The sequence below is a fragment of the Hypomesus nipponensis genome, chromosome 20, assembly GCF_054491055.1.
Source record: "Hypomesus nipponensis isolate SF chromosome 20, ASM5449105v1, whole genome shotgun sequence".
NCBI lineage: Eukaryota > Metazoa > Chordata > Actinopteri > Osmeriformes > Osmeridae > Hypomesus > Hypomesus nipponensis.
Genome location: NC_140380.1, coordinates 11,799,746 through 11,827,452, shown reverse-complemented (window position 1 = coordinate 11,827,452; position 27,707 = coordinate 11,799,746). Strand labels below are relative to the sequence as shown.

Here is a 27,707-nt window from a genome sequence, read left to right as displayed (position 1 = left end):
TATTATTAAGGCATCAAGACAAGACACTGGGTTAGTTAAGCATCGAATATAAACATTTAGTCAGGTAGTGTCCGTTGAGACAATAATTAGTTCAGTACTACTGAACCTATTCTTACAGTCTTTATAAAAGGTAAACATCTAATTATAGCAGAATTTAACAACAGAGAGGATACAAATCAATGGGAAACAAATTTAAATGCAGAGCTAGTTTCATAGTATGACTGCTCTCTTTAGGTTCAAATCAGTGGGGAAAATCTTTTGTCCAACCACTCTTCTATGTGGGCTAATTTACATATAAACTGAAAATGGACCCGACGTGTAAAGGCAAGTAACATCCCCCAAAATACAAATGATCTACTTAAGTTTTCTAGATTAAAAAGTTGTTTCAGAAAGACAAATTATGAAAAAAAGATGGGTTGAAAAGTCACAGTGTTCGTGGTTCATTAAATAAATCTGTCAAATATGTACAAACTATTGCAATGAATCAGTAAAGGTCTGTATAGATTTGCTCTGGCGATATAATAGGACCAATCCAATCATGAAAGCACCTGTGTTGACAATGCAGATCATTAGCTCTTCCTAAATGTTTGAAAAGGAAGTTATAAGACAAGATTTTATTTATATTTATTTATGGTCAACTTAAAAAATTGAAAATAAAAATCCTTTCTTTAACTAAAGTAAAAATGCTGTACAAGTTAGACATGGAGACAGGAAGTAGAGGACGGTGTGTCCTGAGGTATTCTGGGAAACTGAGTCCAGGTCAGCCACATGGGTTTGGCCACCAGGAAGCAGGAAGCAGCGATGAGAACTATAAACCAACTAGCTCCATTCCTGACTTGACAGGCCCTAGGACTTCTTTCAGTTGTGAGTTTAACATCCATCCCTCCTGGACGCTGAACTGAACTGGAATCAGGCCTCGGTCAATCAACGCTTCATCTCTGTGGTTTCACCCCCCCTGCCCCCCCTCCCCCCCCTCCCCGGCCCCCCTCCCCCCACGCCCCCCCTCCCCCCGGCCCCCTGCCGCTGGCTCCGCAGGCGGCCCCAGGTGTCGCAGGTGGAGGTGGGTGTGGAGGGGGAGGTGGGGGGGTACAGGGCGCGGTACTGAGCCTCCATCTCCTCCACCCACGCTGTGCTCCAGTCCCACACCGGCATGGGGTCCAGCTCCCCGAAACACTCCCCCGCCTCGCCTGGCGCCGCCTCGCCTCGCGCTGCCTCGCCTCGCGCTGGGGGGAACAGGGCGCTGAGGGGAGAGGCAGGGGGGGAGAAGTCTGGGGGGGGGGGAGACAGAGAGGAACGTCTATGAAACACAGACGACCCGACCTTTCCAAAACACAACAACAACCTCACAATCTCAATGCTGCTTGAGGCTGAAATCTATGTAATAATTTTTATAGTGCCTTTATTACGGTGATCTTTTAGCATGTATTATTATGAGGTGTATGTATGTGTTATGTTATGGGATATGTGCAATACTGTTATGTAACTGTTGATAATGTTTGGCTAATGATGTATTGTTTGTTGTTACTGTGACTGTCAAGGCATTTATGATGACCCACCACAGAGACCAAGACAAATTTCCCTGAGCGGGACACTAAAGTTCATCTTATCGTAACCTAGCTTCAAGAAAAAAGAAATCTCACACAAGGCTTCATAATACACACACATACACACATACACACACACACATACACACATACACACACACACACATACACACATACGCACACACATACACACACACATATACACACATACAGACACACACATACACACACACACACATACACACATACACACACATACACACACACACACATTCACACATACACACACACATACACACGCCTACAGAAGATTTACGTTCTTTTGATTCCCACCAAGCCATTAATTGAAACTCTTAAGTCTTCGAATCCTGAAACTGACTTGGTACTGACGTCTAATTCCCTCCTTTTTCAGAAACCGTTTGAAATGATTTGACAGCGACCAAACAGTACAATTGATACTCTTGTGATTTATGGTCGTCCGATAACAAACAATTTCATTTATTAAATGCAGAGGAAGTGGGCTGGATTACAGCTCTCCTGTGGCTTCCCCACACTTGGGCAAATGGAGAAAAGTTAAATGCAGCCCACATTCAGAGAGAAAGAGAGTGATTGATGAGGTGGTGCTGGGGAAACGATGGCCAGTTTCATTTTACTGAGAGGGTTTAAGTGATCACTTGGTGCCCCCACTCTTAGTGTAATACGAGACAAACACACTCTCACACACACTCTCACACACACACTAGCGCTCACCTCAATCCCATTACTGTGTCCCTCAGGTCAGCCTGTCAGGCCACACAAGCACACAGTTCCCCCCTAACACTGAAACTAACTAACCCGAACCCTAGACCCGACCATTGCACCAGCCCTCAAACCATCCTTATCCCTGGGCTACCCTCCTCCTGAACTCTGAAATTAACTGGATGCCAGGAACAGGGATGGAGTTACAATAGAAGGATTTAGACTGATGTGGTTTTGTACCCACGCATGAAGGAAAGTCTTCACTGTGAAACTGCTAAAGGAAAATATTCTGTTTCCAGAAATCACTCTGGTAAAAAAAGAAAAAATATGTCATCTTTCTATTGGTCTAACTTGGTCTCAGTCTAGAATGGTCACCACATGCCACCTTGTGGACATTCATGGAATCAACATCTTCCATCAATAAAACCAGTGCCCTTATATTAATTTGACTGACTAATGCTCCTTGCTTGACTGTAACCTGTAACGAGCCTCTGTGAATCCATCAAGCGTATTTCAACACAGTACATCACCTACAAACCCATCCTGATCCCACAGAGACTACAGGACCCACAATGCAACACAACCAGAAGAGATCCATCTGAGTGAGACTTCCTCCCTCACCAGAGAAGGAGGCGGTGCTCTCTGACGCGGCCGCCATGATGCGTGCGAAGCTGGCGTCGTTCAGGACGGAGCCGTCAGAGGAACTGATGAGGCTGGCCCGGGCACTCGCCCCGTTGCCCTCGGAGACGGACCCCCAGCCGTTCCACAGCGAGCCCTCCCATTCGCTGCCGCACGATGAGGGCGTGCTCCGGAGACGGGCACGCCGCAAGCCCATTGGCCGGGCCTCGATGTCGTCGGGGGCAACGCCCAGGTGGTCGGAGGGGAGGGGCCCGTAGATGTATCCAAGTGTGGGGGTGGGGAAGAAGGGCCGGGAGGAGGGCGGGGAGGAGGGCCGGGAGGAGGGCGGGGCTGGCGACTCGCTGGGGAGACCCCGAGATAACCACAGGTTAACATTTAGCATTTACTCCTTTGCATTCTTTACATTTCTTACTCTAGTTTTTATCCTTATGTTGGTGTGATCTTTAGTAATCTCTGGCACTATCATTTCCTTTGGTGTTAACAAAGTAGTATCTTCTGTTTAAAAGGCTGTGATGACGTGATGATGTGAGTCAGGAGAGAAGTTACCTCTCCACCCTGGGCCTCAACTCCATGTACCGGGTCACTTCCTGTGAGCTCTCCAGGACTTCCTGCTGCTCCGGGGAGGGGCAGTATGAGGGGGAGGGGCAGCGGGAGGACAGCATGCTGTAGGAGGGGCAGCCGGTGGAGGGGGAGGGGGCCTGACCCGAGGCCGCGCAGGTGGACTGCAGGGAGAGCAGGTCTACTGTCAGCCTGGTGGAACGGCTGGACCTGGGGGGACACTCACGTTAGCAGAGGAACCACCACTGAGGCTGTGTGTGTGTGTGTGTGTGTGTCTCACCCCTCCTCAGAGCTCAGGCTGTGTGTGTGTGTGTGTGTGTGTGTGTGTGTGTGTCTCACCCCTCCTCAGAGCCCAGGCTGTGTGTGTGTGTGTGTGTGTCTCACCCCTCCTCAGAGCCCAGGCTGTGTGTGTGTGTGTGTGTGTGTGTGTGTGTGTCTCACCCCTCCTCAGAGCCCAGGCTGTGTGTGTCGGTGGTGTCGTCCACAGGCAGGGGGGGGGGTCTGGGCAGCAGGTCCACCAGCTGCAGGGAGGCAGAGTAGTGGAGGAGACGAGGAGACAGGCTGGGGTCCACCTCACACACACCTGGACACACACACACATCACACACACACAGATATTATACTTTTTACATACATATTGAACGAATGAACAAAGCTGAACAGTGTTGGTGAGGTGTTTCCATGGTGATGAGGTGACTGCACCTGACTGCTTGTGGCCCAGTCTGTGTTTGTAGGCCTGAGACACGTTCCTGACAGCCAGGCCTCTGGAGGGCGCCAGAGGGGCGCTCTTCACCGCATGCAGCTCTGGGAGGGACACACACACAGCCAATCTGTCACTTCCTGTCACAACCTGACTTCCTGTCACAACCGGTCACACAGTCATCAGATACCTGCTGTCGGCAGGTGAGAAAAAGCACCACAGACTAAGATCAGTTAAACTCCCTTGTGTTGTCCTGGTTTTCCTGAATTTGACATTCTGGTCTTAATTTTTATTTATGTTTGAAAGGTAAAAAAATAAAAATATTTGATGAGTACTTGATGAGGACTCCGCTGTATTCTATTGTACTCTGCTGTGCTTTACTGTACTCTGTTATAGGCTTTGCTGTTCTCCTTTCCTCACTCCTCTCTCCTCTCCTTTCACTGTGTGTGAAAAGAGGTTTCAAAAGGTTGAACAAATGTTTTTTTTTAAAGTAAAAAATGTGTTGAGGAAAGGTAGAAAAATCTTTTTGATAACATTAAATATGATAAGAAATTGTCAAAGAAAATTGAACTAAAGTTTGAAAAGATATTTGAGTGAAAAAGTTCAGTCCGTCTTTTAAACAATGAGTTCCTGTCCTTCTATTTGAGTGAAGGATGTGTGTACTTGTGTACTTTTACCATCTCTGATTATCATTGTTCTCCCCTTACCTCGTTTGTTGTTCTTCTCCCATGAGTCCTTGTGAACGCCCATCCTGGGCTGGGACGGCAGGGCCTGTTTCCAGGGCAACGCCTGCCCCTCCTCCCGCAGGGTTGTCTTGGCGACCACCTGTGAGATCTTCAGCGTCTCCCCGGCCTGCTGCAGGCTGCAGCGCGGCATTCTGGGACAGCGGGCGGGGCTGTGGAAGGTCTTCAGGCCGCCGCCCGCCAAGTCCACGTAGAAGGTGCCATACACGCCACAGCTGTCGGGCACGATGGGGACAGCCCCGCCCTGCCTGCAGGGGGCCTTCCTGGTCGCCGTGGGCAACGCTGGAGGAGAAGGCGGATGTTAGATCGCTGCGACAACCAAGAGGGAATGACAACAAACAAGGTCAGCGTGATGGAACACAGTCATGAGGTGGGGTGGAGGGTATGGAGGGGGGTGGAAGGGGGATGGAAGGGGGGGGTGAAAGGGGGTGTATACCGGGTGGAGGGGTGGAGGAGTGGTGGAGGGTATGGAAGGGGGTGTAGGGGCAGGGGGGTGGAGGTGTGGAAGGGGTTGGAGGGCTCACTGGTCTTCCTGAAGCCCGGGGGCTCCTGGTTCTGGGCCCAGGGGCCTGGGGTCTGGTCGTCCCGCTGGGCCTGGCGCCACGCCCCGGAGATCCACGGAGAGTCGGGCGCTGCCATCCTGAAACCATGAAGAGGAACCCAGAAACACTGAGAACCAGAAAAACTCTGAGAACCAGAAACACTCTTAGAAGCACCCTTCTCAAGCTCTCTCACCAACCTGTGTTTGATGATGAGGTCCTCACTAGCCAGTCTGAACAGACCTGGGGAGAAACGTGTGTTTGGACGTGAGCAGAGATCGGAGTGTGTGTGTGTGTGTGTGTGTGTGTGTCAGTGAGGCCTAAGCTGAGACACTACATCTGTTGTTGACCCGTAGTGACACAGTCCCCCCCCTCCTCTGACCTTCAGCGTTGCCGTGGCGGCGGGCCAGGCGTTCTGGGCGGCGGTGGCGACGGTAGAGGCAGACGGCCGTCACCATGAGAACACACCACAGGAGGGTGCCAGCGCTGCCGATGAACACAGGGTCCTCAAGCACAGCCAGGACCCCCTCCCTCCCTCCTCCTGCTGGGGCCCCCGCAGAGCCTGGGGGCTGGGGGTCTGGGGGGCATGGGGGGAGTGTGAAGGGTGGGGGAGTGAAAGAAAGAGTAAAAGAGAGAGACAGACAGAGAGAGACAGAGAAAGGTAAGGTCTTGAGGTATTCACAAAAGGACCAGACAGATCAGACGAATGCGGTTGTGTTTCCCGGCGTGTCTCTGACCTATGCTCAGCCTGTAGGGCTCAGTGCGCAGGCCCACCCCAGCCCCGTTGAGGGCAGCCAGGCTGACCAGGTACTGCAGCCCCCCCTGGAGCCCGGGCAGGTCCAGACTGTGCTGCCCTCCGTCCACCGTCCAGTTCAGCACCTGCTCAGCCTGCACGCACCACACCTGGAGGCAAGCACAGCCAGTCAAGCAGGTGAGGGCTGTTACTCAACACTGGCTGACTCAGTCCGTCACAACAGGTGTTTTACCTGGTAGCCCTTGATGATGCCGTTGTGAGTGTCGTGAGGGGGAGGGTCCCAGCTGAGGTGGACCGTGTCGTTGCGGTCGGGGGTCATGGTGAGAGAGACGCGCTGGGGAGGAGCGCTGGGGGCTGGGAGAAAACGGGACATCACATCTACCAGTCGCACGTCCACAACAACACTGCAGCTGAGTGTTTATATCATTTTTCATACCAAAGCAATCAAAAGAACTGCATTTCCAACAGACACATTTCGAGGGTCTGTTGGTACTGTTGGCTAAAAGCAACAAAGACACACAACAAATTCTACATTAGTAAAATAATGAAATCATTCTAATAATTCTGTGAAATCAGGCGGTAGAGGTGTGATAGGTGCTGCTCCTCACCTGTCTCTGGGACCCTCAGGTGCCTGCTGTTGCTCTCCCGGCCGTATAGGCTGCTGCCGTAAGGGCGTACCTTGAACTCGTACTGGTAGCCCCTCTTCAGGGGCCCCACCTGGGCGTGGTAGGAGGGCAGCGCCACCCTCTGGGCCGCCCAGTCGGAGCTAGCGGGCAGCAGGCAGCGGTACAGCACCTCAAACCCCTCCAGGAAGTGGGGCTGGGACAGCAGGGTCTGGAGCTGGGCGCAGCAGGGGCGGAGGGGGGCGGAGGGGGGGAAGGGGGGAGGAGGGGGGTGGAAATGTGCTGTGAGAGATGACAGACAGACAGGCAGGCAGACAGACAGACAGACAGACAGACAGACAGACAGACAGACAGACAGACAGACAGACAGGCAGGCAGGCAGGCAGGCAGGCAGGCAGGCAGGCATGCAGACAGACATCAACATGAGATGAAAGGTGACTGGTACCTTCCACTGCAGCAGGGTGGTGTTGGAGCCTGGTGTCTTCTCCGTCACGTTCTCCAGCACCACGCGCAGGCTGGACAGCTCCTTGTGCAGCTCCCTCGCTGCATCTGAAGGGACCAGGACCACACAGCAGGGCTGATCACATGACTACAGGGCTGATCACATGACTACAGGGCTGATCACATGACTACAACTCACGTCAACACTACCCCTGCACCTCTGGTACGTAGTACTTATCATATTAACAACTTTCAATGGCATCTTTCTCACACCCAAGCATGCTTTACAAAGGAACATGAAAGAAAAGATCCAGGTAATGACTCTGCTGGAGTCTACAGCTGGGATGAAGATGTATAGCTCAGCGGTTAAAGCATTTGACTCGATCAAGAAGTTGCAGGTTCACATCCCCCCCTTGATTTAAAGTTCCCTTACCCTCCACCAGGAGCTGTGCGCTGGCAGTGACCACGCCCACATCGTTGACCGCCGTGCAGGTGTACCGGCCTGCATCCTGGGACGTCACGTAGTGAATCTGCAGACTCTGGTCTGGGTTCACTAAATACCTACACACACACACACACACAACAAGATATCACACAGCTAAAATAAGGAAGTGTAGACAGAACGGAGAGAGATGTTCTGGTTTGTCATCCTGTCCTGGTGAGGGTAGGTATTCCATGTAGAGAGCATGTTTGATCAGGAGCTTTGTCCGATGACAAGCCATTGTGTGTGTGTGTGTGTGTGTGTGTGTGTGTGTGGTGTTGGGGCACACCTGCCGTTGGGCAGCGGGCCCTGCTCTCTGCTCCACTCCACAGCAGGTGTGGGGTCTCCGTGCACCTCACAGTAAAAGTGTGCTGACTCCCCGGTCCTCACCAGCACGTCCTCCGGCCCCAGGACCAACACCGGCCGGGCTGAGGGGGACACGAGAGGTTAGCTGGGCTCTGGTTTATCATCTGTCCTCATGTATAATGTCCACTGCTCTGGTTAAAGGGACTGGGTCAGAGATGTGACACAGTGGACCTGGAGGCAGGCTGGTCTTACCAAGCACAGACAGCCGCGCTGCTCTGCTCTCACGAACCCCCACCGTGTTGGAGGCCACACACACAAACACCCCAGAGTCGTTCTTCTGGGCCGAGGTGACGATCAGCTTCCCATTCAGCTCCTACACACCCGGAGGCAGGGAGACACAGAGGGAACAGGGTGAGCACAGCTACGGTTCAAATCCCAGGGGTGGGCCACCCCTGTGCATTCCTTAGAGAAAAGCACCTGCTAAATCTAATCTGTTTCTGTTGTCCTTTTTTTTACAAGAAATGACCCATTCGGCCAAATAAACCTCCTCACTGCACAGTAGCGAGCTGTATTGGTGATGCGTAACAACCCCACAGGTTGATAATGCTGGAGCTCTTACGGTGTAGTGCTGGTCTGAGCTGTTGATGGCGACTCCGTCCTTGCGCCAGGTGACGTTGGGTTCGGGGTGTCCCAGCGGGGGGCTGCATCCCAGGATGGCCACCTCCCCCACCGCCACCTCCAGGTCAGCTGGCTGCACCCTGAACTCCTCCTGCAGGGCTTTACAGAGAGAGCTCCCATTATGACCACATCGCTGTTCTTAATATGTGTTCAGAATCAGTCATTCATTAAAATACTGACTCGTTAAGGTGTATCACTATGGTTAGGCTACATGATGTGTGTAGCTCACTGGAAGAGCATTTTATTATACAGTATACTGTATGTGCTAGGCTATTATTAGTAGCTTATGCTTTCTGTCAGCAAGGCAGACTATTGTTATCTCACATAAATTATTTGGTTTAATGATTATTATTATTATTACTTGAATTACTTTCTGGAAGGTTCTGTTTCACGGTTCAGGAAACATTTAAGATTTGGTGGTAAAAGTGCCGCTAACGCTAGCTAACTAGTTACAGTCGCCACCAGCATACGTGACGACTCAGTAACGCTCGTTAGCAACACAGTGGCTACAGTTTAACTAGTCTGGTGTGGAGACAGTCCGACTCAGTGACCTTTTAGTGAATGCTTGTGAATGTGTCCCTTAGGTTATTTTGCTACACTGCATTGCCAGCTCTATCTACGTGTGTGGACCGTGGTTAGGTGAGGGACCTGAGGAACTGAGGCTACAGCCAAAACTCTGACAAGGCACAGTAGGACAGAACACCAGCCTCCACCAGGTGACAGCACAGACACAGGTAAGGTACTGTAGGCTACATTAAGGCTGCTTTCCCAATACTCTAGTCGATCTGCTATATTAGTTCTGCGAACGTTGCTTCAATCGCGGTTTGACTTGGCTAGCCAGGTAGTTAGTTTGGCTAGATAAGTAGCTTGGCTAGCTAGGCTAAGCCTAACCCTATAGTCCTAGCGGCTAGGACCTAGCCCAACACTACTGCTGCTCTAGCAACAGCCCAACACTGTTGCTGCTGCGGTAACAAGAGAGACAGAGTGTGGCTTCTCCATGACCTCTGGGAGGGAAGACACTACAGGTCAGATCTGATTACAGCTCAGCCCAGGAATCTGGGGGTCGCAGGACGACCCTGTTTGAGGAGCAAACAGAGGCTGAGGGCTCGGGTGTTAATAGCCGACTGTTTGTCCTTTAGGTAAACATTGACATTGGAAACACACACACACACAGACTCATACACACACACACAGACTCATACACACACTCAGTCACACTCACTTAAACACACACACACTCTGGGATATCTTGGACTAATACTCACCCCTCCAGACTCCCCCCTCATCCTCCAGACTCCCCCCTCACCCTCCAGACTCCCCCCTAATCCTCCAGACTCCCCCCTCACCCCTCAGACTCCCCCCTCACCCTCCAGACTCCCCCCTCACCCTCCAGACTTCCCCCCTCACCCTCCAGACTTCCCCCCTCACCCTCCAGACTTCCCCCCTCACCCTCCAGACTCCCCCCTCACCCTCCAGACTCCCCCCTCACCCTCCAGACTTCCCCCCTCACCCTCCAGACTTCCCCCCTCACCCTCCAGACTCCCCCCTCACCCCTCCAGACCCCCCTCACCCTCCAGACTCCCCCCTCACCTCCTACTAACCTGCGATGTAGAGCGAGGCGTTGCGGCTGGTCACCCTGCCCGCGCTGTTCTTCGCCACGCAGGCATACACGCCCTCCTGGGACTGGCCCCGCCTCCCCGGGACCACTCTCAGGAAAAACAGGCTGCCCTCCGACAGCACGATGGGCCGGGATTGGCTCTCCAGCTTGTCAATCTCCAGGGGCTGTCCGTTGCGCAGCCAGTGGATGGAGGGTTCGGGGCTGCCCTGGGCTCGGCAGGACAGCGTGGCGGGGCTGCCCACCCGCACCACCACGTCGGAGGGGTTGTGCACGATACGAGGGGCTTCCTCGGCCCTCAGACGAGACCCTGGACGGGAAAAGCAGCATGGGTACAGCTTAGTGGTTAGAGCATCTGACTGCAAGAGGTCACAGGTTCTAAATACCCCTGTACATGGCTTGGGATAAAAGTCAGCTGTAAGAATGAGATGCAGTGATGGTTTCCATCTGCAGTTGTGATTATTGACGATTCATTATTGATCATTGTTGTCTTGTTGCTGGACATTTGTAGTCGATATGTGTGTTAAAATAATGAGTTGAATAGAGACATAATTTTACTTGATTACTTCTGTTTAATGGGAAGAAAAGCGATGGAAGAGTATCGATCTCCATGCATTCATGTCTCCCTGATGTCTTAAGGAGCAACAAGCCCAGAATTATCTAGAATGGAAACTTGTGCTTCTTCTAACAGATTCATTCCAAACCTTCAAAAACAAGTTTTACTTTGTTCTTAAATCTGTGTTCTTAAATCTGTGTTCTTAAATAGCAGTCCAGTCAAATCTGCCAAAGTGTCTAATGACAGACTGAGAGGCCAAACACCGGGCCAACAGTCGCTTCAGACCAGCTGTGAAACCTGCGTCTGAAGTGTGCGGTCTGCTTACTGAACCCTCACCAGGCTGCACTCACCAGTAATAGTGGGGTTTTTTTTTTTACTGTTGAAGTACCACACCCAACATGTGACCCCTACAGCAGGGTCAACTCACACACTCACAGCTAACAACGACAAAGTAGTACCAGCTAACTGCTACCAATAAACTCTGTCTATTTTTAGCAGCCGGTTGGAATGTCATTGTTTAATGTGTTGGTGGTGTTAAGTGACTGTTCTCAAGGCAGAGAAGAACTATGAGGGGGGGGGGGTAAATTGACTTCCTGTGTCTGACAGGAAACTGAGTTGCAGGTCATCGGCCTCACCCTGCTGTCGACCCAGAGTAGAACAAAAGATTCTAAACACAATCAGGGTTCCATCTAAGCAGCCCTGAGAGCCCTGTCATTAAAGCTGGGTGACAATGCCCTTGTTGTGCTCCTCTTAAAACATGCCTGTTAAGAATTTGAGGAAGAGGACTTTGAGAGCATGATACCATTGATCAGTGCCTTTATTTAAGTTGGTAGTTATACAGGCTTAGGCTGTATCATAACCATAACCTGGTGGTGAGGACTGCAAGTGTAAAGTGCGTTCCCATGTCTATACTAGAACATTCTGTGTATCATTAGCGCAGAATGAGACACTCTTGGCAACAGATGGCTTTTTTTGTACTCATTGTTTCAGACCGAGCCACTTCCTCTGCAGGAAGACCTGACACTTAAAAACAAAACGAACGAAAACGACACCGAGGACGTCCTCTGACGTGTCTTTCAACACAAGAGGTATAGACTTAAAAATAACTTCCCTAAACATGCCTTTAGATGCAAACTTCGATAAGCTTAGATAATCAGGTTGTGGTCTGTGCAGGTCCTGTGCACATCAAGTAGGCTAATAATTAAGTAATACATATTAGTAACTAAATATAAATCAAAATTTGACCAGAAATACTAAATAAAATAGAACGTTTCAAGGGATATGAGTCTGGACAATGGTTAGGGTAGACGCAGTTGAACTGTTGAGATAACATGTCAAGATAAGCTCCATTGAGACGTCTACATTAGCGTGAAAGAGCAAATGGCTGAAAATATTACGAAAACATGCCCCAAATCGCTTTAACCGTTAGTCTATTAAAAATAGCATGATACAAGTTAACAACCCATTTAAAGTTACACTACATCTTACCTGCAAGGTTTCCAAGGGTCCCGAAAAAAGCCACAAGTCGAAGAATGATATTTGCCATTTGGAATGTGATTACCAATGAGCAAGAACAATCTTAATGTATCATAAGCGTATATCCAGCATATTAGTTCAATTAAGGACAAATCATAGCGCATCCGGTAACCTACAAGCACGGACTAAAGCGTAACCAGGATGTCTTTTCTGAAGTTCTCATCACTGTATTTAAAAATGAGATACAGTAAAGTAGCTTTCAAAAGTAACTTGAATACATTGATCCGCGCATTTAAATCCCAGAGAGTAGGCTACAGTGGTAATTAAGAGCGGTCCCTTGCGACCATAACCAGAGCAGTGAAGGTATGCCAAGTGGGAACAAAGTAAGCGCGTTCAACACTGAGTGACACTGTCCCGACTCGTAAACTGGGAACTGCAATCATTCATCTCACGGCTGCACGCTGCTTTATCATCTACATCTGCTAATCATTACAGTCATTAAAGAAACACTGGTTTGGAAAAAAAGACTTGTATGCATATCAACTGATACGGACTGTTTTGATGTCTGCTTTTGAACGTTTCTTAAATAAAACACTTATCGAATGAAAGAGGAAATCTATTTTAAGTTATTCTAACTCGTTTCATTCTCAGCATTTTTTCACAGACTATTTCAACACATGCACCCTATAACAAGCCATGTATATTTGTTAAAACTAGCTTGCTCTTTCAGTCAATGATCCTTGGTAATCTTTATAACCAAGACAACTGCATGTTTTCAGTTGAAAACAGTTGGTTGCTGCAGTTATGATGGAAAGGCAGGAAATTCAGAGGTTCCCATGCTTCAAAACAATACATGGAAATGACATCTGATGAGTTTCAATAACAGCATACCACAGCTTCGTCACTATGTAGACTCACAGATGGCGCTGTAAGGCGAAGTCTGGTGGCCTACTATGGAATTTACATAATTCTAAAATTAGGATAAGTGTGGTTTGCTTCGATCCCTACATTGTTTATTGTAGCAATGCAAAGAATGTATTTTTAAACAAAAAATTGCAACAAAAAAGCATTATTTGTATGTCGCTTTGGATTAAAGCTTCTGCTAAATGATTCAAATGTAGTGTAAAATGTAGGAAGTTTAAGAGTATCACATATTCTAGAGGGTAGCTGTGAGGGCCCAAGACAAACAAGCTGAGGACCTGATAGTTACTTATCCCAATTACCCAGGATCCTGTGCAAACACTGCTCCCAAAAGGGGAGAGAGCAGGACTAGCTGTGGTAGTTCATTCCCTCCAAAAGAACACATCAATAATGTGTTGTTTAGCGAGCTGGCCATTGTGCCGCCTCAAAAACCCTGGCCAAGTGAGGGACGCCTGTATTGATCCAACAACTTGGTCTGGACGGCCTGGGCCAGCTTTCAGACACAACAAAAGCTGCCTGAGAGGAAGAGGGATGTGGCTCCCACGATCTGAACGCCAGGCCTCACGAGAACGGTGGTGGTCGGTCTTTGCGGAGGGATCACATATAAATGAGACTTTCATGTAACGGTCTAAAGGTTGAAGGATGTCTTGGCCATTGTGAGAGGGGTGAATGAAATGAGAGAACGTGACTGATGGGATGTTTGAAGCTTCTCACTGCCGTGTGTAAATCAAGTGGCTAGCGAACAGGCTGGACTATAGATCAATTGAGATCTATCAGATGAGAGACCTATTTAATCTGCAATCAATGTTGACCTGGAGGTGATGTGGTTAAGAAAAAAATCTAAGAAAAGAATCAGTGTGATTCATCACTTCATAGGTCTGGAGGGAATTCGTCAGTTAAACACATGACTACTCAAACGCCTTTTTGAATGACTAGAGTGAATTACGAACCCAAGTTAAAATGACCAAAACAACAAAATAAAGAATTCTTATTATGTGACAACAAAAACTCAGCTCAACTAAATGTAATAAAAAATATGCAGCAACAAGAGTCAACTCCTGTCAGGCTGGAAACTGTCTTTTTTTACCGTCCGTCCCCCCCCGTCCCCCCCATGTTAAAGATTTCATGCCTTGATCTTCTCAGTTGGAGGCATTTTGACTACAACATTTCTCAAAACAGCCACAAGACTGCCTCACTTTCTGTGACAAAAGAATTCATCTATAAAAGAATACAGTAATGACAAGCATGCATAATTTACGCATACATTTCTTACAATGAGCAACCTCTCTATTACTGTGAGAAAAATACTGTAGCTGGCGACATGATAAATAATATGCACGTTAAATGTGTTGACAAACTATATTTCTCTGCTTGATCAAAGTTAAAAGAAGGTTGTAGTTAAATAATAATCTCTACCATAAGTTTTTTTAAATATTTTATATATTTAACTTAATAGTAAACTCCTTAGTGACCTGCCCTGCCACAGCTTCACTAACACAGAGTTTCACTCCACAGGTCTCCAGACAGTAGAGTCAGCAGTACCTGTGTGCCAAACCAGACTGACCCTCCATAGACTAACAAGCCCTCTCCTCTCTGCTGCCAGGTGGTTCAGAAGTCGCACAGTGTGTCTGGTGACACGGGCTCACCTTTCCTCCGGTGGGCCCTGTTCCTGTGAGGAGGCTGCCTGCGCTCGGGTCGCTGCCGGTCATGTTCCCTGTGGTCCCGGGGCAGGGTGACAGAGCCCTCCACCTGCCCCGGCTCCTGCCCCGGCTCCTGCCCCGGCCCCTGCCCCGGCTCCTGCCCCTGTTCCAGGGGACAGGTGCAGTGGAGCTGGCAGGGACGCAGGCCTTCTGCCAGGGTGTACAGCCAGGACGCCCACACCAGCCACGCAGCAACCTGCATCTTACCACAAACTTCTTATCTCAATCGGACCTACTGCGCCCGGAGTCGTAGCGTAGCATCCATCGCCCAGGGGGACTTTGAACCCTGCAGATACAGCTCAGCTACTCTCCCTTGCTGACAAATCCTGGGCCTCCCTATGCCAAATTATTTGGAGATTGTTATAAAGAATGTTTTTTTCTTCTTTATGTCCTTAGAACCCGCTTTTGTCCTCTCTTTCCCTCCCTCTTTCTTTCTTTTCCCGCCCCTCTCCTCCTTGCTCTCTTTCCCTCACCCTCCTCTTTCTCTCCGGGGCTTTTTTCTTCTAGGGGGAAAAGAAGTTGGGGACAAACAATGATTGAAAACCCAGTTCCAGGCGTCATGCTGTGAGAGGAGCACGGGGAGGGCCTGTCTTCAGCAGCATCTGTGTCATTCGTTCTGCACGGAGAGGGAGGCCCAGAACAAGGCCTGCTTTGGGGGCGGAGGGGGAGAGAGGGAGGCCCAGAACAAGGCCTGCTTTGGGGGCGGAGGGGGAGAGAGGGAGGCCCAGAACAAGGCCTGCTTTGGGGGCGGAGGGGGAGAGAGGGAGGCCCAGAACAAGGCCTGCTTTGGGGGCGGAGGGGGAGAGAGGGAGGCCCAGAACAAGGCCTGCTTTGGGGGCGGAGGGGGAGAGAGGGAGGCCCAGAACAAGGCCTGTTTTGGGGGCGGAGGGGGAGAGAGGGAGGCCCAGAACAAGGCCTGCTTTGGGGGCGGAGGGGGAGAGAGGTGCTGCTTTACCAAGTCAGATCGCCTCCATTAATCAAGTGTCTAGTAGCAGACTGATCCAGGTCCTCCACAGCAGCACTGGTTCTTCCTCTGAGACGACAGACACAGTATGCATTGCTTCTGCGCCTTGTTTACTGTTTTGAAATAATTTCTTCAGCGGTGGCCGTCGAGAGTACGGAGGGAACACTGTGCTCACCCGTTTGGAGCAGACGGGTTTGGCCCGAGGGTGCGATAGCCTGCTCAGAAGAGGGAGTGTTTTCAAACATGCTTGATCTCATCAGATGCCGAGCGAGGCCAGTCTTTTGTTGCAACTATTCAGCTTCAATGACAAGGAATCTACAACAGAACATGAAACGCCAAATTCAAGACGGGGGAAAAAATAATAAGACACTGGGCCTATAGTACTCGCGTTTGTGGAAGTGGAGATAATTAATTTATCTGCATGGTGACCATTTCAATTTTCAGAGCTTACGTATCAATTATCTGGCAGAGAAAGTGTTGCTCCATTTGAAGAAACTGAAAGGCCACAAAGGTCCCCCCTGCCCCCCTGCCCCCTGCTGTCTTCCTTTAACAAGACAACTGCAGCCCCCCTGCATCCACCCCCCACCAGTAAACTAGCCAGGCAAATTTGTAGCTGCCTGCCTGCACAGTTTGAACCTCATACATCATTTTGGCTTAGCAGTCCGAATAAAACAAACGTTTTCAAGCAGCCTTGTCAAGCGGTTCTGGTCAGTTGACTCTGGTGCTCCCCTCCGCTGGTTTGAGAGGTGCAAGCACAGTGTTCTGGTCAGACACATGCTGGGTCAGCTGCTGCTTTGGGTTTGAATCAATTAGGATCTTCTGTGCTCCGTGTGACATGGCTATCAACGTGAAATTTGACTGGCTTGTAAACAGAAGTATTCAAGACACGACGCTAGAAAAAGACAGGGGCAGAGAGGGGCAGAGAGAGGCAGAGAGAGGCAGAGAGATATAGAGGGGTAGATAGGGGCAGAGAGAGGCAGAGAGAGGCAGAGAGATATAGAGGGGTAGATAGGGGCAGAGAGGGGCAGAGAGAGGCAGAGAGAGGCAGAGAGAGGCAGAGAGATATAGAGGGGTAGATAGGGGCAGAGAGGGGCAGAGAGAGGCAGAGAGAGGCAGAGAGAGGCAGAGAGATATAGAGGGGTAGATAGGGGCAGAGAGAGGCAGAGAGAGGCAGAGAGAGGCAGAGAGAGGCAGAGAGACATAGAGGGGTAGATAGGGGGAGAGAGGGGCAGAGAGGGGTAGAGAGGGGCAGAGAGGGGCAGAGAGATATAGAGGGGCAGAGAGGGGTAGAGAGGGGCAGAGAGGGGCAGAGAGGGGCAGAGAGGGGCAGAGAGGGGCAGAGAGAGGCAGAGAGGAGCAGAGAGGAGCTAGGACAGAGAGGGGCAGAGAGGGGCAGAAAGGAGCTGGGGCAGAGAGGGGCAGAGAGGGGCAGAGAGGAGCTAGGACAGAGAGGGGCAGAGAGGGGCAGAAAGGAGCTGGGGCAGAGAGGGGCAGAGAGGGGCTGGGGCACAGAGGGGCAGAGAGGGGCAGAGAGGGGCTGCTGGGAAGCCCCCTGACCTCTGAGCTGGGTAATGTATCACTGGCAGAGGGGTGAGGCAGTGGCAACAACAAGCCCTCGGTTAGGGCCTGGGGCAGGGGCTGCCTGGGGCAAGGGTGCTGAGGGGCCTGGGGCAGGGGCTGCCTGGAGCGAGGGTGCTGGGAGGCCTGGGGCAGGGGCTGCCTGGAGGGAGCGGGCTGGGGGGCCTGAGGCAGGGGCTGCCTGGAGCGAGGGTGCTGAGGGGCCTTGGCCAGGGAGGATTGGGGCAGAAAGGCTGGGGTTGGGGGGCCGGGGGGTTGAGGTAGGGGCGTGTGCGGGGCACTGACAGCCACCCTCTGGCCACCACAAAGGGGGTAATGGAGCAGGACGGGGGTGGTAGTGAGAACCAACTCTTCTCTGCCCCAAAAATACACCGGCTGTTGTCAGGGTGACGGGGTGCTGACTCCCATCGCGCCCAGCAGCTCGTTCCCATGGCGATGCATCCAGCCAGACATTCCGTCGGACACAACCTCCTCATTTCCCAGAGTTCCACTTGTTGGTCAGCAAGCTTGGATTTGATACGGGCTTAGACCTGTCTCACTCCGAGACTGTCCTCTTACCAGTTTGTGTAAAGAATTCATCTTAAGCTTTCCGTCTGATGAAAGCTCTTGAATACCTTCCCATGACAACGGACCTAAGCTTGTGTTATTGTGTTCTGCTGCGGAGGTGGAGGGTCTGAGCCTCAGTTGAGACGTCGAGGACAAGCTCTTCAGACCGCCGTCAGGGAGAGGAAGGACCCCAGTTCAGAGGTGGTGACAGGGGCTGCATCATGCCCCAGAGAGAGTCTGGTGGGTATCATGCCCCAGAGAGAGTCTGGTGGGTATAATGCTCCAGAGAGAGTCTGGTGGGTATCATGCCCCAGAGAGAGTCTGGTGGGTATCATGCTCCAGAGAGAGTCTGGTGGGTATCATGCCCCAGAGAGAGTCTGGTGGGTATCATGCCCCAGAGAGAGTCTGGTGGGTATCATGCTCCAGAGAGAGTCTGGTGTGTGAAAAGCAAATCAGGAGTTCTGCTTCAGTGGATGTCTATACAGGACTGAGTGAAGACCGTCCCCACCCTCAAAACCCTCCTCTTCCTCCCTCGCTTCAACAACAGAGCACACACACCCACATCCTGCTTATACTTCTCTGTCCCGCCATCTCGCTCCCTCTCTCCCCCATCTTTCTCTCCATCTCCCTTTCTCCCCCCCATCTCTCACTCTCTCCCCCCCTCCCATCTCTCACTCTCTCCCCCCTCCCATCTCTCTCTCCCCCATATCTCCATCTCTCCCCCCCTCCCCCATCTCTCCCCCCCTCCTCAACCTCTTTGTATGTCCAGCTGGCTGCTCCACAAAGACTTGAGCTGGAGGTTCTAAATGAGCCTCGATCCCCCCCCCCTCTTTGTTCTGCGTCCTCTCCACTCCCCGGAGACAGAGTTCTGCTACTGACATGAAAATGAAGATGGGATAAAACGAGAATTTGCGCAATAGCGCAAATGAGGACACTGTGATCACCCGGAGAAATGCCCTCAGGGACCTGAACTGGTCCCTGTTACTGACAGACTGGCTACTAGGGATCTTGAAGGCAGTAATTGGTGGCATCTGTTGAATTGCGGCCTTCAAATACCAACTGTTGCTGACAAAAAAACATTCAAGATTCTCTGGAAACAATTCAGCTGTAATTCAAAAGGTGTGCTGCAAATTTCCTAAATGACGAATAAAGCTTCAATACAAGGCCCTAAACTCTCCACCTGATCCCCGAAGTGTCATAATTCAGACGATCTCCCACTTTAACACACGGCTAATATCACGTTTCTGGGTAATCACGCGCTCGATTAAAGGCAACAGTCCCCTGCAGAGCACGGGGGGTTTTGAACCCTGTGGTTCCCCAGCCTGTGTGAAATCTTGTGGAGGATCGCTGGACAGAAAGAGGCCCTGTGTGGAGATGTGGGCCGGAACTAATAGGATTGGTTTTGATTCATTAGATTCTCTTTCATCATCCTGGTTGGAATTCCACCACACGTCCCGCAAAGTTTTGCACTTAAATAGGGAGGGGGGCGGGGGAGGGGGGGTATATGCAATGAGCCTCTAATCTGCCCCTCCCCTCTCCATCAATAGCAAACTCTTCATCTTCCATAGAGCCTGTTATCTATAACTTTTCCAGTGTGGTGAGTACAGGAGCCACAGCGACATGTATGAATATGCTGGAACAGTGGGAGGACAATGAGAGTACAGTAGGTGCACACCTGGCTACTGTGTAAAGCTCTGGGGTTCTGTCTATGGTGGTGTTTACCACTAACAAGGGGTCTGGGTATAGAAATGCTTGTCAAGATCATTGACTGTTCCCCCTTGTTCTTTGTTGCTATGACTGAATTCTAGTGGCTACATTGTTGTTGTCGTGGGGTTTCCAGTGACTGGGTTGATGTCACAGGTCTAGCCCTAACCCTAACCTTTCTGATGCTGAGACTCAATAATAACCCAGTTACTCTTCATTATTCTTTGCCTTCGCATAGAATTTGCACAGTATTTACTGGTAAAAAAATTAATAAAAATCCCTACAATAGTCATTGCACTCTAGGATCTACAGTAGTTTATCTAAGATGCATATTTAGAATGACTCTGACCAGTTATCTTATTTGTATGTAAATTAGCTTACCCTGGCCGCTATAAATTATTTCTGATTTGTAAACATTTTTTTTTATCATGTGTGACATACTGAGTTTTTAATGTAATATCTAGACACATACTGGCTGCAAATGAGCTTCACCCTAAGTTCTAACAGATTCACTGAATAACAAGTAAATAACAGCAATAATAGATTTTTGAGCTATTCGTATAACAGATTTATATTTTGGAGGATATGCTTGATATGTAAATTCAGGCTACTTTAACAAACTAACAACGCAGACAAAACTGACATTTGTTTTCAAATATTTGGCTTGAGTGTTCTTTTCCTCTCTCCCCCCCCAGTGTTGTATTATAGGGTGGCATCCATTAAGGGAAAATTACCATGTCAATGCAGATGCAATTTATCCGGTTTAAATCCAGTCCGATGTGACGGAACGCAGAATGAATCTGGAGGAAATGATCACCCTCCTTCATTTAGAAAGTGCCAGAAGTCTCCTTCACATCATTGCATCCCCTCACACTCGCGTCTTCATTCAGTTCCCTCGGCTGGAGAGGCCTTCAGGAAGCACACAGCTCCTAGACGTACCAGGGCCAATCAAGGAGAGACGACTCAAATATCCTGGTTAACTGAATCCAATCAGCAAGCCGAACTTCTGCATCTCAACAAGGTAAACAAACATTGATGCATATTCATACCAGGGGCCTGGCATCTTCTGTGGTTCAGGACTCCAAGCTGCATATCTAACACCACGAGAGGGAAGCAGGGGAACAACATACATCTAAATAATACAAGTAGATGTATTATAAAGTCATTTATTTTTTAAATATTAAAACACGATTTATACAAAAGATAGACTTCTAAAGCGGTCTCAGGGGCGTGGTGTACACAGGGGTGAGGAGGTGTTGGGTCAGGGGCGTGGTGTAGACGGGTGAGAAGGTGTTGGGTCAGGGGCGTGGTGTAGACGGGTGAGGAGGTGTTGGGTCAGGGGCGTGGTGTAGACGGATGAGGAGGTGTTGGGTCAGGGGCGTGGTGTAGACGGGTGAGGAGGTGTTGGGTCAGGGGCGTGGTGTAGACGGGTGAGGAGGTGTTGGGTCAGCAGTGGTGCGGTCTCAGCGGTGTGGCGTAGACAGGGGTGAGGAGGTGTTGGGTCAGCAGTGGTGCGGTCTCAGCGGTGTGGCGTAGACAGGGGTGAGGAGGTGTTGGGTCAGCAGTGGTGCGGTCTCAGCGGTGTGGCGTAGACAGGGGTGAGGAGGTGTTGGGTCAGCAGTGGTGCGGTCTCAGCGGTGTGGCGTAGACAGGGGTGAGGAGGTGTTGGGTCAGCAGTGGTGCGGTCTCAGCGGTGTGGCGTAGACAGGGGTGAGGAGGTGTTGGGTCAGCAGGGGGAAGAGAGCTACCAGGAACACCAGGCAGGACACCGCAAGGAGGACGTAGCGCCCAATGAAGAAGGTGTCCACTATCTGACAGGAGAAAGGAGAGGGAGATGTTAGTGTATCTTCTGTCCACAAGGTGTCATGAGCGAGCCAGTGTGTGAAAGGCACTGCTGAGAAGGAGGCTCCAGTCTTCAACCAGTGGCTGCTTCATCAATTTGGACTCCCATAATGCATCACTACAGCCCACAAAAACAAACCTTGCTTCACTGAGAAGTCAAAGCAGACTTGTAGCATGTGTGCATTTGTATTAGCTCCCAAAATGAACCTGTAAAAAGTAAAACAAATGGATGGACAGCAGAAAAAAAAAAATCTGTGTACATGAAGCCAATGTTTAGGCTATACCGACTAAACCAAACACCAACAAACAACTACAAACTCCCCCAACTCCTCCCCCCCTGGTCTCTCCTGACGCCAAGTCTACTGGAGACACAACACATCTCCTGCAGCTGCCTAAAGAGCAGGGCAGCCACGGTGGGATGAAGGGAGGAGGAAAACGAGTGGAAGAAAGAGAGAGAGGAGTGTGTTGTGTATGGAGGCATTGTCTCCGGCGGACACAGAATCCTCTCATTTACACATCTCACTTTCTAATCTGCCAATTAGCTAACTAGTGGGGCTCAGAGCCGGCATCCATGTTTTATTAATGTGGCAGAGAGCACCATGCTGGCTCTGGTACCCCCTCACCCCCTCCACCTCCCCCCTCCACCTCCCCCCTCCACCCCCGCCTTGGGCCGGACTAATTGGCACTGTGATATTTTGCTTTTGTTTAACAACGACAGGTTAGCCATTTATTGCACACGCAGGCAAGAAACAGGAATAAAGGTACACCCACGTAGGAAAAAGCAGGAAACACACAAGTTAATAAGCTGTGAGGTGAGTTTAACACCCATCTGACCGGACCACCCTTCGAGCTTCCCACCAACTGTTCTCTACAGGAACAACCTTACACATCTAAAGAAGGCCGAAACAAAGATATGAATGTTATATTTTCACTGACATCTTTAAAAAAGAAAAATTCTTAATATAACAGTGAAGCATGAACAGCATTAACGGAAATGTAGGACTCTAAATCTCCAATAAAAATGTCCAATAACACAAATCTAGCCCCAAATAATAATAATAAACCCTATAAACCTAACCCCAAAATAAAATTTGGAAAAGCTATGGAAAATAAATCATGAAGGTAAATTAGGTATCATGAAAGCAAATAATGAATCAACACCTATTAAAAATAGATGAAGCATAAAGGCAAGAACCAGTCGACCAGTCTCCCCCGGTCTGAAACATCTCGCCTGTGAGTCTAAACACCCACGGAGCCCCCCTGCTGCCTCCATCTGGGTGGACCAGCCCCGCGCCTGCACTGCTGAAACTAACCAGGCTGGTCTGGTCTGGTCTGGGCTGGTCTGGTCTGGGCAGCACTGGGTGTCCTGCAGAGGGGGAACAGCCTGCCTGGAGGACCTGACTGGTTTATTTGGCAGGAGCTTTGAGGAACCGCAGCAGCGGTGTGTCTAGCCTGCGCTGCTGTTGGAGAGAGATAAACCAGAAGTCCTTCTGACTGACAGCATCTGCACGTTCAACCCAAACCAGTAAACTCCTGCCTTACGGACACAACACTTCAAACCCTGCAACTCCACAAACATCCGCAACATACTGTTGTAATGGCTTATTGTGAAGGTGTCTCGATGATGAAGGGTAGCTTGAAGAGGAGGCTGTCATGACTCCAGTCATTTGTTTGGTATTGATACTCTGAGGTACCTGTGACAGCAACTCTATCGGGACAGTTTACAGCTGTGTGTGTGTGTGTGTGTGTGTGTGTGTGTGTGTGTGTGTGTGTGTGTCTGTACCTCCTTTTCCCTGAAAGGCGAGGGTGTTTCTGAGCTGCGAGGGAAGAAGACCAGCGCCAGGGTAATGATGAGCGCCAGGAGGAACACGGGCACCACTCCGAGCCTGGTGGCGGAACGGAACCCAGTGTGGTCAACACGGTTTGAATCTAGTTATATTAACTATATGCTACAGCCCGCAGTTCCACTGAACATGTAGGCAAGAACTCACCACTGAATTCATGAAGGCTGAACGTTTACTGGCACTAGTACAGTACCAAAGCCTGAGGTATTACTTACTTGGTCGTTCCAGATGCCCTGAGGAGAATCATCCCAGAAACGAAAGCCACGATCCAGATCAGAACGATGAGGAACACCCCCGTGCCAACCCCAAGCACCGTTCCAGCCATTGTAAACCCTTCCGGTGGAGTAATAATGGTTAACTAAAAACCCGGAATTGTTTTATGTCAGACTGCTCAGCGAAATACTCGATAGCTGGATAATATTAGCTTCAATCAGCCATCATTCTCGCTGGTTGTTACGTTTTTTTTTTATACAGCCAGCAGAAAGGATAAGGCTTTAGTAAGCGTGTAATCGTTGTTACTTTTTATTGTATGTTTAAACGAAAACTGATCGTGATACACAAAAAAAACTAATGTAGTTAGACTAGTCTAGCTAGGTTAGCTAGTTGGTGACCCAGCTTCAATCTGCGTTCTCGACATCCTTGGTAACAAATAATCTAGAAGCCTATAGGATGGATAAACTCCAGCAGAGCCAATCGTTGTCTTTGTTGCTAGATGGCGAATCCGCCAATTGTATGATGGGAGTTGAAGTCTTAGTCGCGCAGAAAACTGGTCCAGCTGAAGCTCGTAGATTTCAAATTATGTCGGTTTCTTTGAGTGGCGACTGTTTGAAACCGTCGAAAAGGTATGTTCAAGTGTCAAATGTACATGGCTAAAGTTACAAACTAAAAAATGTGCTTGCTGCTACTTGAGTTGAAAAATAGGTTATCCCAGGCCTGACGTAGCCTACATGTGTGAAATGCTGGAAAATGTGTCTGAAATAATAGCCTATTGATTGATATGACATTGAGTAACTTAGTTATATCTCGGTTTTATCGATAACCTCCATAGGCCTACATGCAGCTTGTCTCCCTGATTGATATAAAATATGAAAAACCCTCAAATGTTCTTAGTAACAATACCATTTTACTATAGGCTACATGGTTGAAATGAATTAGAGCTACTTTCTTGTGGTTTTCAAATTGTTCCTGTCGCACAAGGTTTGACCATAGAGATGTAGTTTTGGTGATACACCGACAGGGGGCCAGCGGGCCACGCCAATGGAGATGCGCAAAACAGGGGCGTGTGTGGCAATAACTGGGGAGAGACCAGGGAAGGTGTTGGGAGGGGGGCTTCGAGGAGGTAGGGGGGTGGGGTGGTGGTGGGAGGGGTTTGACATGGCAGACGTCACTGCTCGTGCAGGGGAGTATAGGCAGTGTTGTCAGCCTAGTGTCAGTCTGATGAAGATTGGCATTCAGGTAAGCTGTCATTCATTTTCAATGTCAGAGCATAGACCAGGCTAACACTCGAGCGTGTTTTTTTCGCTCGGTCTCATTACAAAAGGCAGGACATTATTCATACAGGCAGCCAGGCCAGGCAGGGGAGTGTGTGAGTGTGGGGGGCGGGGGGGGGGAGGGGGGAGAGAGAGTGTGAGACCAGAGGGAGAGAGAGAGGGGGAGAGAGAGGGAGCAAGATAGACAGGGAAAGGGGGAGGAGGGAGAGAGAAAGTGTTTGAGAGAGAGGGAGGGAGGAGGAAAGGAATAGAAAAACGTACAGAGAAGATAAGCATTTTTTTACTGGATGGAAAGACTCTTGGTCGACTGCTTGATGCGGGGTTTGGATAAGAAAATGTGTTCGTAATGATACTGTTAATAAGGTCACGTTTTGCGCGGATATTCGTTGTGTTTTCTCAGGACTGAACAATAGAACAATGTTTTGGTACGAGGAGATCTACGAATACAACCAGACATTTTAGACACAGCACCTGAACGCGCTCTTCACGCGCTGTACAATGGATTTCTGTTCCGAGAAGAATTATTTATGTAGGCTATCCGTAAAGGCTTTCTGTCTATAGGCATATTTTAGCTTTATGCATGTTAAATACGATTTTAAATACGTTTATGTAGATGGTGAATTATTTGAAAACATCTGAGTGTGCGTGTCGCAATCGCGGCCGGCCGGTTTTATCTGCTAGCTTCTTTTGCTTTGGAAGATGGACAATATTGTTTGGAAATTGCTGTTGGGGGTTTTCATGGCTAAGCCGTGTCGATAAACAGTATCACTGTTATAAGAGTCAACTGTACATGCCACCATATAGGCTCCTGAAACCTATCATAGGCATGGCATGTGGCAACAAAGGTTTCGCAAGTTGTATACAAACAGGACGCGTTATTCTCTGCGTTATGGGAGCTTTAATATCCATTGTTCAATTCGTCACATATCTAGATGGTTGTTTGTAGATCATAATTTCCTGACAGCATTAATTTTTTTGTAGCAAAAATTGGAAAATGCTTGTTAAAATTTCCCACAACAAATGTTCATGTTTCCTTTGGCGTTTCCAAACATTGTCCTCAAATTGATGTAATAAATGATCACATTGCGCTTTTCAATTGATTTCTTTAATGTGTCGTGCTGAATGACATCTGCATGGCCGGCAGCAAGTCAGCTTATCCAATGTTTACTTTTCATGTTCGAGTCATAGCCTTCCCAGCTTGATATCTTCGTACTGAACATTGGCGGTCTTTGTGTGGCACGGCTTGATGCCGCTTTTTATCTTCGTTTGTTCCAAATCTGCATGCGAGCTCGACATTTCACAAAACATAATTCAGTAAAAGGACACGGAAGATGTATTATTTGATTAGTGCAGCAATTCCAATCTTCTAGGCTATATGTATTTCTCTAAGAAATATCTAGGCCTACTGTTAAAGTTAGTAGAAAACAAGTATTTCAAATGTAGGCTAATAAGTGCAACCCCTGTGTACAGCACAATACTTAGTTTTTGCCCTCTACATAGTGAAAATTCAGACCCTAGATAACTATAACCAAAACGTCAAGTTTGATAAAAAAATAAATAATATTGTCATAGACAATCTCTGCATGTTTTAAACGTGCCTATTTAAAATCAGATGGTCAATAGAGAAAATTATGTTGGACTAACACAATTATAATTTAAACAGTTTTGCTTCACCAGTAAATAAGGGTTAAGAAACATGTTTTATACAGGATTTATTGTTACATTCATAAGTTACCCTAGAATATAGTAATTTATGAACTTACATTTAGGGTCATTAGATATACTTGACCATAGTCCTGAAAAAGGAATTTAAAGTAGCTCTTGGCTCCTAAACTAGATTCAGAAGCTAGTCAGATTTCATATATTTTTCAAACTCATTTATAGGCTCCCCAATTTCTTACAAATGGAGTACTATATGAAATTTGATGAAGGCACTCAGTCATTCGCTGAGAGGTAAACCACACATTCTCATAAACACATCCTTGTCGACAGTTGGAATTCCAGTACGTCAGTCATGAGTTGATTCATCGTCTGAATCTCTTGTCAGAATAGCTCTAATCGTGCAAACACATTGGTAATCCTTGCTTGGAAGGGTTTAAATCAAGTGTGCATGTTAAGATTTGTAGATATTTTGTCAGCTTTTCGTTCTCTCTCTACTCTATTTTGTCCTCTGCATTGACGAGCACACACACACACACACACACACACGCAGATACACTTTTCTGGTCTCCTGTCAAACATAGACTCTACTAATACCGGTGATATTTTGTAGTTCATTGTGATGTGTCCCACTTGGCATGTGATGTTGGGATATAGGGATATTGCCAATTAACATGCAACAAAACCCTGCTGGGATCTTAATTGTTGATTTGTGTCGTGGGACAAGCAGCCCAGGGGCACAATCGCAGCTCCAAAATACTCAGACATTATTTGCATATTTCCATTCTCCACATCATGGATAAATGACATTAGGAGGTGCAATGCTGTGCACTCCTGCAGCTTCTGAGGGGATAATCACTAATAAAGCGATTCAGTTGCACTAAATGCAGGGAGTAAACAGAGCGATGAGAGCATATGTTGTAAACCAATTTAAGCATTTATGGACGACCGGAAAGTGATTGAGGAAATTGAACCCATCTCAAATCATTTCCCGGTCCTGCTTCCTAATACTACCTTCATGGTACCCAAATAACGAACGCATCATTTTCCTCTGAAGATCCTTAAGGT

At 48.9% G+C, this 27,707-nt stretch overlaps 3 protein-coding genes across 7 annotated transcripts in view; 1 reads left to right on the top strand and 2 right to left on the bottom strand.

Moving 5' to 3' along the window:
- Positions 1-924: 924 nt before the first annotated feature.
- On the bottom strand, positions 925-12,811 carry robo4 (roundabout, axon guidance receptor, homolog 4 (Drosophila)). Its single transcript, XM_084683486.1, has 19 exons — positions 12,404-12,811; positions 10,346-10,669; positions 8,686-8,843; positions 8,319-8,439; positions 8,050-8,188; positions 7,713-7,840; positions 7,284-7,387; positions 6,824-7,055; positions 6,448-6,569; positions 6,199-6,364; positions 5,844-6,038; positions 5,662-5,704; positions 5,447-5,562; positions 4,887-5,204; positions 4,182-4,283; positions 3,921-4,062; positions 3,468-3,689; positions 2,904-3,262; positions 925-1,268 (listed from the first exon to the last, which is right to left on the bottom strand). Exons 1-19 carry the CDS (start codon positions 12,459-12,461, stop codon positions 925-927), a joined length of 3,393 nt encoding a protein of 1,130 aa, XP_084539612.1. The 5' UTR covers positions 12,462-12,811.
- Positions 12,812-20,954: 8,143 nt separating this feature from the next.
- Positions 20,955-24,122, bottom strand: tmem218 (transmembrane protein 218). The gene is made up of 3 exons (XM_084683813.1): positions 23,706-24,122; positions 23,430-23,532; positions 20,955-21,615 (listed from the first exon to the last, which is right to left on the bottom strand). The coding sequence occupies exons 1-3, from the start codon at positions 23,813-23,815 to the stop codon at positions 21,475-21,477; spliced, it is 354 nt and encodes a 117-aa protein (XP_084539939.1). The 5' UTR covers positions 23,816-24,122; the 3' UTR covers positions 20,955-21,474.
- Positions 24,123-24,232: 110 nt separating this feature from the next.
- Positions 24,233-27,707, top strand: part of LOC146246417 (homeobox protein PKNOX2-like) — a 52,600-nt gene continuing 49,125 nt past the window's right edge. Inside the window, exon 1 of one of the 5 annotated variants that reach the window (XM_084683803.1) lies at positions 24,233-24,332. The gene's annotated coding sequence lies outside the window, so the exon portion shown is untranslated. Of the gene's footprint in view, positions 24,333-24,881; positions 24,946-27,707 lie in introns of those variants that run through there. The other 4 variants (XM_084683806.1, XM_084683802.1, XM_084683805.1 and 1 more) reach the window with 4 other exon arrangements.